The sequence below is a fragment of the Globicephala melas genome, chromosome 14 (genome assembly GCF_963455315.2).
Source record: "Globicephala melas chromosome 14, mGloMel1.2, whole genome shotgun sequence".
NCBI classification, from domain to species: domain Eukaryota; kingdom Metazoa; phylum Chordata; class Mammalia; order Artiodactyla; family Delphinidae; genus Globicephala; species Globicephala melas.
Genome location: NC_083327.1, coordinates 53,168,369 through 53,183,569, shown reverse-complemented (window position 1 = coordinate 53,183,569; position 15,201 = coordinate 53,168,369). Strand labels below are relative to the sequence as shown.

Genomic DNA, 15,201 nt, shown 5'->3' with positions numbered 1-15,201 from the left:
ATCCCTGATTGTTTAATTATAAGAGTATAAAACATATTACCTTAAAAGTTGTTTCTGTCCCAAACTTTTAAAGCACATTTTTCATCCAATAATGTAAACACATTCACTACAATGCATTTGGTATGTTAACTCATACTCTACTTTTCCCTACCGAACTTGAAATAAAGTTCTTTAGTTGTAATCACCATTCTTCTTAAATATGTAGGGTATATCAATTTTTTTTTTTTTTTTTTTTTTTTTTTGCGGTACGTGGGCCTCTCACTGTTGTGGCCTCTCCCGTTGCGGAGCAAAGGCTCCGGACGCGCAGGCTCAGTGGCCATGGCTCACAGGCCCAGCCACTCTGTGGCATATGGGATCTTGCCGGACCGGGGCATGAACCCGTGTCCCCTGCATCGGCAGGCAGACTTTCAACCACTGCGCCACCAGAGAAGCCTTGAATTTTTTTTTTCTTTTTTCTTTTTTTTTCGGTACGTGGGCCTCTCACTGTTGTGGCCTCTCCCTCTGCAGAGCACAGGCTCCGGACGCGCAGGCTCAGCGGCCATGGCTCACGGGCCCAGCCGCTCCGTGGCATGTGGGATCTTCACGGACCGGGGCGCGAACCCGTGTCCCCTGCATCAGCAGGCAGACTCTCAACCACTGCGCCACCAGGGAAGCCCAGTCCTGAATTTTAAGTGAGTTTCCACCATAAGGAAATAATGGTAACACTGACTTACCTCCCAGAGTTTAAACAGTTTGAAAATGTTTCATTGCTCAATCTCTGTACTTAAAGAATTAGTCATAAGGAAGTTAGTGGCGAACAGGCCTAAACCTGGGTTACCTTGGGCAGGAAGTGGCTAGAAATTTGTAGCAGATTTTAAACTTTGGCTAAATACCCCAAAGACCTCCTATTCCACTATTCCTTCCCAACTATCACAGCAAAAAAAAAAAAAAAAAAATCCACCAGAATGGATGGGAAGGAGGTTACTTATGATGAAACACCACCAAGATGGTTACATCCGTAACCGTCTGTATTTTATGGATGTTTTAATATATGCCAGCAACAAAATTATAGAGTCTGTCATATTATAAACATTAAATAGGCCAGCCCACAGACCACCTAGGGTTCACTCACAGATTACACTGTAAATTCATACTACAGGACTACCTAAAATGTAGGCATTTTGCTAGGTGATATTCCTGCCAGTAAGTGCATGAGGAATACACATAAAACTAAAGCAATCCCAGAAATGATCTTCTCCAACTTATGCAGAAGTAGTAAGATCCTGATGCCAGAAAATAAAGTCTCTTTTTTTTAGAATAAGAGGACGTGTTACCTGCACTAAAATCAAAATCGGTTGAAAGTGATCGGGTTTCTTTTTCACTTCTGAGTACTAACCTCAAAACAACTGCACAAATTCACACTCTGAGTCCGGTGACATTTCAGGAATGGGAGACTGAACTTATTGATATATATGAAAATAAACCTCACAACAATGAAGAATTAAAGATTAGAAGGCCTCCACTAATGGTAATAAGAAATAATTTGAAATATATTTTTTTAATGTTGGATAATTTTTAAGAACAAAGTGACTAAAATTAATGTTGCAACTTTTCCAGATCTAATTTGGAACTAATTTGGACTAATTTTTGTGACAACCAAAAAATGGGGCAAGGCTAAAATCTCATTCCAAATTTAGTCAGCTACAAAGTTTCAAACTCACCGCCCATATAACCTCAAAAAATTTTAAATAAGTCAGTTTACAACAGAAATACTGAAAATAAATCATCCTTGAATACTTTTAGATTTTCCCCAGTGTACCACAAATCACATCCAGAAACCAAAACAAAACAATCACTGAAATGTTTGAGATCTGCTGCTGAAATTCAGAGCTGCAGGACAAGAAAAGGAGGGAGAACTAGGCGGATGGCCTGCTCTCTCTCTCTCTGCTTGGGCAGCACTGGTCTTCCGGAGGTCCTAAGCTATGCACATTCAAACTGTGAGTCCATAAAAGCCAGCAGTAACACTAAAATAATAATAATAGCATAAATAAAAATAGGCTCTGGTTAAAGAGAGAGGATTCGTTTACTGCCGTCCTGCTGAGGTACTTTGACCACCGAGAGCAGGAAAGCTATTAGCATCCTGAATTAATGGGTAGAGTGGTTTTCAAACAAGATATTTTCATGATGGACACAATGTGGACTCAGCAAAGTTTCTCCTTCAAGAAAATACAGCTTCTATTTCAAAGAGCTCTGATTAGACTTAATGCCATTAGGGAACCATCAAGGATTTGTGTTGTTGTTACTGCTTTTAACTATCAGTTACTTTCTAAACCAAAAATTGTGGGTAGTTAACTTGACCGACAGTCAAGGTTTAGGAATGCAGAAGCAAATCCAAGGTACAGACGAGCTTCAGATGTGGACAGGCCTCAAGGAGTTTGGAATCTTTTTAGGTTGTCAGGACCTAGCCTTTCTCATCATCAACATTATCATTGTGTTACTAACTTGTCTGGGATTTATAAATAAAAATTCATTTCCTTCATCACATCCCCTCTGTATACTACACGATTTTAGGAATCCTCAGTAAGCTTTATTAGTGACAATGTAAAACAATTACAATCAAAACCAAAATTAAACAAGCCTACCTAATGAATAAATTCTCAAACACTATTAATGCCTATAACATATCCAGCAGATATCTGTTTAAAAAGTCAACACCATTTGTAAATTAATTACCAAAAATATAACTGTTTTCAATTTCCATAATACTTGAAAGCATAAATATAAAGTTCAAAAGACCACATACAACAGAATAGTCTATAAAACAAAGCTAACGTTAAAAGAATTGTTCAGTTGACTTTATAGCATTTATTTTGTTATATAAAATTATTTAAAACAGTACATTTTCTGTATCATACATGAAAGTTCACATCCAGATGTCTTTTCTATCAAATCCTTATTCTTTCTCCATTGTCAAAATCCTAATTTTCATTCCTGGCTAGATTTTTCTTCCTTGGCAATTCTTTTTGTTACCCCACTGAAATATTTCTCACGGAAGGAATTATGACCTTGGTACGGCAGAAAGTGATCACTCAGCAGATGTAAATACTGGTCCCGGTTCTGGTTGGTTGGAAAATACAGAAAATAAAGATGTTTGAGTTATTTCTTTCGTTAGCCTGCAACCAAAGCAGTCATTTACTTTAAGCAAAATCTCACTCTCTGGTACACAGTTGTTTTCCTTTATTACATGAACAAGAAATACACCACCACTTTATATCTGTATCATGCTTGGGTATCCAAAGTGTTTTCACTTACTTCACCTCATCTGATCCACACAACAGTCCTCTGGACAGAGAAGACAAAAACTTTTACTGGGAAAACAGAGACCCAGGGAATGCAAAGAGAATCATCCAGGCAACTCGAGTTGGGACAACCACCTGCATCTTCCGATTCCTAGTTCAGCACAAACTGAAACCGTCTTTGACTATAAGAATTATCAAGCAAGGAAGCTTCTACTCCAATGGTGTACAACAACAAATTATTACATTTGTATGATGTCATACAGATCAGTAAAACTGTTTGGGAGTACATGCACGTTCAGTTAATGAAATAAACTATTCCTGGCAACTTTAAGTAACCTCAGTAGATGAAGATACAGGATAAACAAGTGATTTTCACACTTTTAGACTTCAGAGACAGGTGAGGACTAGTGCTTAGACTGACATTTGGAAACTGGAAATATTAACCTGGGCTAAAATGTCATGTTTCAGCTTAGAAAATTGAGGATAAGAAGACTGACAGACAACATTGAAACATCAGCTTCTCAGCCAATTTCACTAGCCACCTTAAACTGTGAAAAAAAATCTAATTAGAAATAAAATCTCATTTCCCATGCATTTCTGTAAATTCATATTCAAATGTACAGGGATTAATGTGATTCTGAGAATAGACGGGAGACATAATTAGAAAATATGAAGCCTAATTATTTATCGGTTTCAGTATCAAAATGATATCTACAAATATATCTGGAATATAACAATCCTCAAAATAGTTTTGTATTTTTCCTCATTCCTGTATGAGATGAATACTTTCATTCTCTCCCTCATATCTAATATTAATAAAAGCCCAGGTTTAGCCAAAATAAAATTATGTTGGCTGATTTGTTTATTCAGAAACTATTTTGCCCCAGAATGTTTTTTTTAAATTACACAAAAAAAGAAATTATTAAACATGCCCAGATTTCCTGATTCATTTAAAAAGAAAAAAAGTGGCTATTTAAATTTTATGACACTAAGTATACTACAGTTCCAAATTCTTGCAAGCACGTGAAAGCATGCCAATGGTTACTAACTTCAGGCTATATAATCCCCAAAAGATAAAAAGTTAAAGAATACCAAATGAAAGGTAGTATTTATGGGGTATTTATTATGGGCCAAAAATCATCCTAAATGCTTTACATGCACTATCTAATACAAACTCATCAGCTCTAAGAGATAAGTACACTCTTATTACCATCTACAGATGAGGAGTTATTTAAGAGTACAAGCACAAGATAATACAGCTGGTAAGTGACAGAGCTAGGATTTGAACACAGGTCTACCAGACCCAGGGACTACACCCTTTAACTATAATATAATGAGGTTTTTTTCCCCAAAAGAGCTAACTCTTGCCTCAACTCAAGAAGAAGGAGTATCTCAGGGAATAAACATGTGATGAACAAAGGCTCCCCAGAAAGGAAGAGACCTGGATCAGAAATGCTATTAACTTTGTTCTAGTAACTAAGAGGATTATTTCAATGATACAAAATTTTCATACTAGAAGGAGATATAAGGAGCCACAGGATGCCTGAGGGATACCATAACCCTAGCAGTACTGTCGACTGGACAGGAGGACTCAACGTCCACATCTCCAGACTGGGCCTGGGAGAGCAGCAATACAGGATGATGGTCCAGCATTTAGCCTTGCCTTGTGCATGGCAACTTTTATCAGAAGTCTGACTGAAGAGTCATAGGAAAGGAAGGGATTTGCCATCATCTGCTCTTCCAGGCGTTCTACATTCTGTCCTTATATCAAATAAGATCACTAGAAAACTTGCCTACTTTCTGAACTACATTACCTTAATCCTGGCAGAAATACCTTTACTTGGTTATATGTAAAGCTATGTCCAGATGTGACATCTCTCCTGCTACATTACTTCTCACAGCTCTTTGCATCATTCTCCACCCAGTCATCAAAATCAGAAACCTGGGTCAAATCGCTCTCCCTTTTCTTCTCACATTAAGTCAGTCCTAAAATCTTAGATTCTGCATCCTAAATTTCTCAAATCCACTCCTCCTCTTCACCCGTAACTCCACTATTATAGTTTAAGCCTTCCTCATCTCTCCTTGCTTTTTTCCTAAACTGCCAGTTGCCTTGCCTTTGTGGCTCCCTCTCTATTCTCCATAATGGGATCAAATGCAACTTATTAAAATGCAAATCTAATATTCCAGCATTCTGGCTAAAATCCAAACGGGTTCAAACTTTCCCTAATTCTGAGGCTTTTCCCTTAACATTTGGGAGTGAGATTCAATTGCACATCAGTTTGCTGAATGTCTTTTCACTTTCCTCTTCTGTACAAGAGGGATCAGAACACTGTCAGGCAGTGAGATCCTTCCCAGCTTTGCCTTCTGTCCTCTCTTCTCCCTGTGACTCCTCTAAGCCATGCAAGAGCACCTCTACATCTCAAAATGCACTGCAGACTACTTCAGTGAATGTCCTGGGGCTGCAGTGGAATGACAGGACAGAAATGTGTGATCCCAGAGTGCTAGATTAAAAGGTAGAGGCATGGTAAGACAGCTGAAGACCAGGATGGGCCGGGGACTGACTCAGGCTCAGTTACTTGTGTGCCTAACCCACCTAAACTGCCAATTATGCAGCTCACTGGGGGAAGCAGGAGAGAAAAGCTGAAGCACAATAGAAGGTAGGTATCCTCATAGACAAAAGTGGGAGCTTAACCAAATAGCTTGTCTTTGACTTAAAGGATATACATAGGACAAACTGAGGATGAAGAAGAGACTATAAAGACCAGAGGCAGAGACGGAGAATGAACAGCAGAAACCTGGAAAACCCAAAAGTAATGATTAAAACCTATGCTAATTAATGTTTATCAAGAAAACATATACTACCTATGGCATTCTTTATCTAACTAGTTTAGACTTCAAGATTCGCTCAGAACATATAGTAGTAAAAGCAAAATAAGCCCCTAAAAGACCATATATTCAGTGCTACAGAGACCCAGTGACAGAGAAATACATGCTACAGGAAAAGTGGGGAAAGACTATTAACCTTCGAAATGCAACCTCTGGGGGCTGGGGGAAATGCTATTTATCTCCCAGGGAGTAGAGAAGAATCAATGTGAGGTATGTGTTTGGGTCCTATAGTGGAACGCCTCCTTCTATAAGATTGATTGCCCCCTAATTGTGAAATAAGACATTCATAACAAAAACTCCTGGAGAATCCAAAAGCTCCAAATCCCTTGTGCAGCCAGGGACCTGGCAAGAGCCGTTCTATTACTAGCAGCGTTAAGTCCTGCTTCGGGATAAGCCAGACACTCCAGAGACTTTGGCTACCATTTTCATCTAGGTGGAAAAGATATGGTTCATAAAATGTTCCACATAAAACATTCAGTACATTTATGGTCCACATATTATCACATACATATCATATATGTAAATATCATTACCTATGAACAATACACATTTAACATATACTCTGGTCCTTATGAAAAATACCATTTGCAGCATTCAGAACTTATGTTAACTTGATGCTGAATAAAACGGCAAGCTCGCTATTTTTTTCTCTTTTCACTCTCTCTTTCATCCTATCTTTAGTTTAGTTTACCAGGGCTCACACTTGAGATGATGATATTCAACTCTACATATTTTTCATCACCTTTTGATAACTCTTCTCTATTCACATTCCCTGCCCATCTCAACCAAGAATATCTGCAGATTTTTTTTTCAACTCAGTATCTCAAATGCCAAGGGTTTACTTAAAAGGAGAAGAGTATCCTCAAGCAACACAATGCTTGATATCCCTCACTAACTCAATCTTGCCCCAATGTTTGATTTCTGGTTTCTCTAACACTTCCAAATCTGTCTATCACTATCAGTCATGATATCATCTATGTATCATGAAACCTGAGTTCTGCCAATCTTTAGTAAGCAAGAAATACTTCATGGAAAATAAAAATACACAAAGAATTAGGAAATGCCAAGAAAGAAAACTATGGCAATGAAAGATTACAGACCACTTTTCCCAAATTTCATAACTACTGGTTAAATTTTGGCACATGGCAGTACTTAAGGAAATATGAATAAAATATTAAGATTGTTGATTACACTATCTACTGTTTATCATTTTTATAACCAGAAATCAAGAATTTCTGTAGGAAAATCTGTGCTAGCTACAGATGGCTACATAATGGAAATACACAGCTTTCAGACCTATCACTTAACTTTGTAAGACAAACAGCAATTGTAAATATGACAAGAAACATACAAGTTCTGATTCAAGAAAGCAACTGATACATATTTGCAACTATGTGTTTTACATAAGTGAATTATTTAATTTTCTGCATCTTTTCACAGATTATTATCTAAATTTTGCAGATATGGAAAGAGACTAAAAGAGTCTAAATAATCTGCCACAAGTCACACATCTAGTAAGCAGTATTTCCAGAATTGTAGACTAGATCAGACTTCAAAGCTCATGCGTTTTCCATCACAGTTGTTGTTTTTTTTTTAAGTAGAAATTACATCAAAACAATGGTTAAAGAGTTAACTTCCCACATGGTAGATTAGTGGGTCGTTCAAAATGGAGTTTGACATTTAGAGGACATTCTTCACGGAACAGCAACATATTTGGTAGCACATATTTCAGATCTAAACTTTTAGACAGAACCCCTTTAACCACTGTCCCACCCAGCCAATTTCCTGTCCTATCAGTACTGCTAATTCTAAACATAAACCACTCGAGGAATTTTAACACACTTGCCAAAAAAAATCAAAGGAAGCTTTACAATTGGTAGTGTACTTTTATGTGTACAGTGCCCTCTGCTGGCTGAAGCAGATAAATCCTTCTGTATAGTATTTCCCGCTGTGGATAAAGATAGTTTAAAGCAGAGCTGACCATCATGCATCCGACTGTCAGGAGCGCTCTATTTCCCTCACTGTCTCTAAGTCCTGATTGCTGTAAACACCTAGAGTTACAGAGCAGCAACATGATGGCCATTTTCCTTCAGAGGGCACTGGCATTTATTCACACCATTTCATTTTCAGAAGAATAGTGTGGAAATATACAAATACATATTTACCTTAGTGACTGTAAAGTGTATCATTGTCATTTATGTCCATTTGCAAATTATTCTCGAGAAAAATAAAGGAAAAGTACATAAACTAGACCTTATTCAAGTTAATCTTTATTTTTACAAATAACTCTACATCAAAAGTAGAGCATCAAAAAGAACACAGGAGACATTGAAAGGAAAGTACTTCAGCCACTTGTAATTTAATAAATGTTAATCTAAAGGGGAACAACTTTTCAAGAAAAGAAAAAAAAACTGTATGTTTTGTAGTTACATCTGAAGCTGACACTTTTTTTTTTTTTTTTTTTTTTGCGGTACGCAGGCCTCTCACTGCTGTGGCCTCTCCCGCCGCGGAGCACAGGCTCCGGACGCGCAGGCTCAGCAGCCATGGCTCACGGGCCCAGCCGCTCCGCGGCATGTGGGATCTTCCCGGACCGGGGCACGAACCCGTGTCCCCTGCATCGGCAGGCGGACTCAACCACTGCGCCACCAGAGAAGCCCTGAAGCTGACACTTTGAATGGAACGAATGACACTCTGGATTACACTGGGAGAATACATATATGTAAGAGCGTCCTGAACATCATAAAACTGCTCAGACTTTAAAGAAACTAAAGTTCACAACTCCATTTAGGTAAAACTATCCTTCTAATTACTGCCTTCTCCCAGAAATCTGCCATTCTTTGTTATCATCTCCCTTAAACAGAAGGAAGGTGTTATGATTTTCCACAGTATGGCGATTCAGCTGCTTTTTTGGTTTGCTTCTCATGAGAAATGAGGCCTAGGTATGATAGGATTAAAATGTTTCTGTACCACTGACTTTTGAGGAGTGATATCAGGGTAATGATAAAATTCAGTGTATTTTGAAACAGAAAACTTTTAGCCAGCCTTAACTATCTATTCCTACTCTTCTTTCAAATGGATGATTTAAATGCTGTTGAATTTGATTGTTTTTTATTCTAGAGGGGCCCAAAACAATCACTGAACAATTACTATTCATTCCATAAATATTTACCGAGTGGTGAGCAAAACAGTCAAGCTCCATGAATTCACAGTTATATACTAGCGGGAAGAGACATTAAACAATGTATACCCAAACATGTATTTACAAACCATGATTAAACACTGGGAAGAAAAGGGTTACTATAAGAATATAAGGAGACACCTAGTTAGATGGGGGAGAAGAGAATGCATAAGAAAGGCTTCCCTAAGGAAGTGACATTTATCTGAGACCTAAAGGATGAGTCAAATTTACTCATAGAAAGAGACCAGAAGAAAGCATTCTAGGGAACACAATGAGGGAGGAAACAATGTGAAAAGACTCAGACTTGAAAGAGGTAAGTACATTCTGGGAACTGAAAGCAGGCTAGTGTGGCTAAGGCTTGCAAAACTAAAGGGAAGGTGGCACAAAATGAAATTGGAGAGACAGGCCAGAAGCCTAAGATCGGGCCGGCCTTGAAGGTTATGTGAAGGACTCTGAATTTTAGTCTAAATTTCACAAAGTTATTGATGACTTTTAGGCAGGGGAGTTTCATTATCTGTTTACATTGTGAAAGATATTCCGGCTACCGTACAGGAAACATAATGGTAGGAGAAATTCCAGAGGCAGGGAAACCAGCTGGAAGACTCCTGCAGCAGTCCAGGAAAGCGGCACTGCGCCATGTCCTTTGGGAAGTAGGGAGGACAGGTAAAGATACATGCACCTACTCAGCTACCCCAAGCCAGATTTCTAAAAGTTATCCTTAACTCCTGTCTCCCTTACCCCAATTATTCAATTAGTCATTAGGTCCTGGCACATCTACCTCCCCTGAAGCTCTCAATTCCACTGTCTCGCCCACAATCTCCAGTTTCTACCTTTATTAGTTGACAGCCGCATCATCTTCACATGACCATGCCAGAAGCCTCCAGGCTGGTATCACAGGCATCTTTCCATAATAAAAACTTGCCTGCATGTTAAAGCCCGGGTGACCTTCCTAAAACAAGAACTTCTGTCACTCTACTAACTCACATTCCTCAGGGCTTGCCATCACCGATAGGATAAACTTGAAACTCTTTGGTATGTAAAGACCTTCAACACTAGGCAGGCCTTTGGTTTTCCACTTCTCAAGCCACTCCTCCCCACATACTTAGTATTTCAGTCATGCTTAAATGTCTAGGGTTCCCTGAATGCACCATAACCCCTCTCATGTCTCTGTACCTTTGCTGAAAATGTTGGTCTCTTGACTCAAGCACCATCTCCTCAGGTAGGCGCTCCCTGGTGTTCACAGAGCAATATGCACTGATCACTACAGAACCAAACACGTGATGCTGGAATGGGTTGGGTCATCGTTTCTCCCACATGCAAGTTCTCTAAGGATAAGGACTATGTTTTATCAGTCTGTTCTGTCTCAACACATGACACAAATGGTCCCACAAACACATGCTGAGTGATGAAAGCCATGGCTTTCCCCTCAGGGAACATGCAATCAAATCAGAAAAAGAAAACATACTAAAATATGAAAAATACATGAATGTAAAAATCAGTAAAAGACAGTTTTCTCATTTCTCATACTACCTTTTCCATTCACTCTCAACAAAAACTTACATCTTTCTTTACAGAGAAAAAAAAAGGAGTCATCAAGTATGAATTTTCTCAACTTCCTTGCCCCCAGTCCCCCTCTACTACAAACTGGATCCCCTTGCTTAACTCTACGGTCTGTCTCATCACTCCCAACCCACATTCTAACTGAAGCCAAAATTCTCTCTCACGGTTTCCCTTTACTGCCAAAAGAGTTACTTTCAAAGAACCCCCCAACAATATACCTAAGAATAATCATCAATTTATAAAAATTACTGTTTAAAAACAAGAGCTTTCCCCTAGAAAGGTGTCACTTTGGGGATGAAGCTGAAAACCATCTGGAAGAAAACCAAATGGCTATTTTAATTATAGGTCAGGTTTAAGTTGTCCTTTCACTTACTGACAGCTCCTGATAATGAGATAATGATTTCTTCTACCTCACTAGTATTAACCTTAAGTCATTTATATTCTCAAAGTGGCAGCAGTTTATACAAAACAGCAGTTTCACTGCAAACACTTGAATACAAATGGCTTACGAAACTTATTCTATGATAAGTGGAAACCAATGATGCTGTCATCGTAAGTAAAAGCCAGCAAATTGGTGATGCTCACCTAATTCTGTCGAGGATTCATGAAACAGATTAAAGGTATAATACACATTCTTTAATAAGGTGAGAGGAAGAAGGCAAAGAGATGGAAGAGGAAAACAGTGAGTAGATTTTCCTTCTTATAATCAGCAGAGAGTGAAAATGAAATGTAAATGACAGTGCTGAACATAATGGACCTCAGTTCAGCTTCAGGGTAATTATCCATGTCCGGCTTTTGTTTAAAAATCCTGCTCCCCTTATCAAAGCTTCCCAGTGTTCTACATCTGGTACTGGACAGTAGCTATAGAAACCACTTGTGCTAAAGTTATACAACTATAAACAGCACTAGGCCATTTCCAAACCAAGGACAAGCAGGTCAAAAGTCTGGCATCCAATACTGTTAAGGAAAAAAACCCTCTAGCACTATTCTTAATGGGAGCAAGGTAAGGGTTGGAAATCTTCATCCCTAAACTTTGTATTTACATATAACCTGTACTTGTAAAAAGTTTAATTACTCTGTAAGATATTAAGTTACCTAGAATTTGTTAAAATATTTTAATATATATAAAAATCTTTATATCTAGAGTTCTGAAAATGAGTGACACCTAATGATTGAACTTTGACATCTGGCACTCAACACATAATTTCTTTCTAACTAAAAAAAACCATCATGGATATCTGTGCTATCATGTTGATACAGAACTATGAATACTTCCTACATACTCGCCACTAAAACCTATAACTCCATAAAATTCAAAACTTAACCTCAAACATTAAAATACAAGTCAACACAGGGGATAAAAATGTAATGACAACTTATTAGTTACTATATCTAAAAGTCAATTAAAGTTAAGAAGAACCTTACTTACCTAAGCAGCAGAGGATGAGTAACAGACCAAAACACGCATAGACATGAACATACATACTCTTGCTTTAATGTGGAGACAATTCATCTCCTAGGTGACTTCTTAAAATCATCAACAATCCATTAAAAGAAAAATTAATTAAAATACACCTGCATTTATATATGCAAACATCAAAAACAAACAAAATTATTTTGCTTAAGGATGAATTCGATAGTGATAATATTACAAAGGAAAGTAAGGAAGTGATTACCATAAAAGTCAGATTAGTGGTTATACCTGCAGGAGGAGGTGTTTATGATCAAAAATAGCCACAAAAGGGGATGCTCCAATACTCTGTAATTCTGACCTTGGTGGTGGTTACAGAGATGTTTACTTTATAATTATTCATTAAACTGTACCCTTTAGGTTTGGGGCAAAAAAAATACACATTAAAATCTCAGGGTTGGGTTCTTGGTGGGTCATGGAGTGAGAAGAAGACACTAGTTTGTGTCTGAATTTGAAAAACACTAGAAATATAGTTCTAAATTAAATAACCATTTGATAAATAAATAAAAATACAAAAAATAGAAAATGTGTCATTTGAGAATTATAAAAAAAGCTCCAGAGGATTATGCTGACTATGAACATAAACTTCCCATTTCCCTAAACCATTCATGCCTTGGACCCCTAGATCATACTTTATATTTTGCAACTGACCTCTGCCTAAGATTCTGTAACAACAGTTAAAGACTGTTTTACTGCCATGGTTTGAAAATATGAGCATTAGAGCTGGAACATTAAGATGGATGCTCTCTCTGCCTTCAGAGAACAACTGCTTTTTCCTGCAAATAAAAGAGCCATATCCAAATAGCATCATAAGTAGAAGGATCCAGGTATCTTAAATGATTCCTTCTTGGAGCTAGTAGGGGATAGACTTTTGCTTTTTCTTGGTTTACCAGAAATAGTAATTTAAAACTATTATGATAGCATTAATTTAACAAAACATCCAGTTTGGCAAAGTCACTTAGTTGCAGAAGTATAAAAGAAAAAGTCAAGTGATGACTCTCTAAAATTTAAATTCAAGGAAAAGTACCATTAACAGCAAAAGTGATTCATTCAGAACTAAGTAGATGGCATGATCCTTAAAACTGAATTAATACAATATGATATGCAGCATCAGGCTTCTTTCTGTTTTTATAAGCCTTTTTTAAATATCTCAAGTTGAAATATAATTTATAAATAATGCAAATAGCTTCCTTCTGATTTCTAATGCAAAATAATTTAAAAGAGTCTCTCTTTCTCCATCTCTCTCCCTTGCCCTCTCTCTCTCTCTCACACACACAGAGACACACACACACAGACACACATTTTGATGGTAATGAATACTGTATTGTACTATGACCTAGACTCAGTTCATATCCAACTATCATGTTCTGATTTAGTGTCACCCTGTCTTATTTTTCTCACTGATAAATGAAGTAGCATCTATTTCCCACCAGGCATGTTATAAGATCGAAATACTTCATACCTAATCTCTAATCTTTCATAGCTCTAATCAAAAGGAAAATACCCAACCATCCTGGCAAAAGACAGGCAAAAAACAAAGTATTTCAGAAAGAAAGGTCAACAGGAAGAGACCACCTTTAATTCAAATGGCTGCCAAAGGAAAAAAAATTGACAACATGGATCCTGGGAAAGGATAATGCATAATGGAAACAGGCACAAGCATTATGTCAGCAAAACACCACAGGTTGTGATTAGTAACACTACTATCATTATAATATGGAAACTACTTATACAAAGACTAATTTCTTCCACTTCAAGCCATTCATAAGTCATTTTCTCAAACAAGTGACCTCAGTTTCTCTTCTCTCTCTTATTTAAAACACCGTTGTTGTTGTTACAATGTTAATGGTTCTTTTCTCCCTCCACAGCTTTAAAATCTTTCAGTCCTTTAGTCAAGTCTTTCAGTTTTGGCCACCTTCCATCCTGATTAATGAAGCATTCATAGGCTTCACGTTACTGGACTCTTTCATTTGGTCCAAAATAAAAAATTACATTAACTTTCATCACCTGCTACTATGACCTCCCAATATTCTCTACTTTAAATCATGTGAACTATACAGGCTAGCTATAAAAAAAATAACAACTGGTTTACACAGTATTATAACTTTAGTCTAAACTAATGTCCATATGGTATCTAAAATTAAATTTATCTATACTTCAGTACTTCTCAAACCACCAGCAGTGTAAGGCAGGATGTCCAGTAAATAAGCCACAAAACAAATAGGGCACATGACGGCCCATTTAGTGCAATGACAATTTAAGATAATTTTCTTATATTTAACCAAGTACTATAGCATATAAAAGTTGCATTAATGTTTAAAAAAAATTTCAAGGAAGTCTTGAAAATGGCTGCTTTGGGTACTCATTTGTCTATCCAAGTATATTGGTATAAAACACTGAGAGAGTATTATTTTGGGTACTTCACTGAAGACAAACTACTACACTTGATTTCTGAACTGTTCTGGACAACTCTAGAGAGCAGCATTTTTCTCCTATGAATTTTATATGAGAAAAATGTTTTATAGGAGTAACCACTGTGACCACAACTATATATAGCAGCATTGACTACATGTTGTATCAACAGGAAAAATAAGTTCTAGTAAAAACAAATCATTCTGCCATGGCCCCATGAGTGATGAGAAAAAACTGGCTTTAAAAGAAACTTGTAACATGCTACTGAAGAACATTTGCCTTTTAATCTTGGCATATTCTAAAGGTAGAATTGTGTTTTGGTGAAGAGGCAACATGATCTACAAAAAAGGAGAGAATTTCAGGGACAAAGAGGAGTTTTGGTCTCAAATTGGCCACTTCCTATTTAAGTGGACTGG

General features: G+C 37.4%; 1 protein-coding gene across 3 annotated transcripts in view; it reads right to left on the bottom strand.

Annotated features, from left to right (window-relative positions):
* Positions 1 to 1,030: 1,030 nt before the first annotated feature.
* TRMT11 (tRNA methyltransferase 11 homolog) overlaps positions 1,031 to 15,201 on the bottom strand; it is a 63,347-nt gene continuing 49,176 nt past the window's right edge. For all 3 annotated transcript variants that reach the window (XM_030853523.2, XM_070043458.1, XM_060283625.2), the window contains exon 13: positions 1,031 to 3,096. In XM_030853523.2, the coding sequence (XP_030709383.1) occupies positions 2,965 to 3,096 (132 nt within the window). In that variant the 3' untranslated portion in view covers positions 1,031 to 2,964. The remainder of the gene's footprint in view (positions 3,097 to 15,201) is intronic.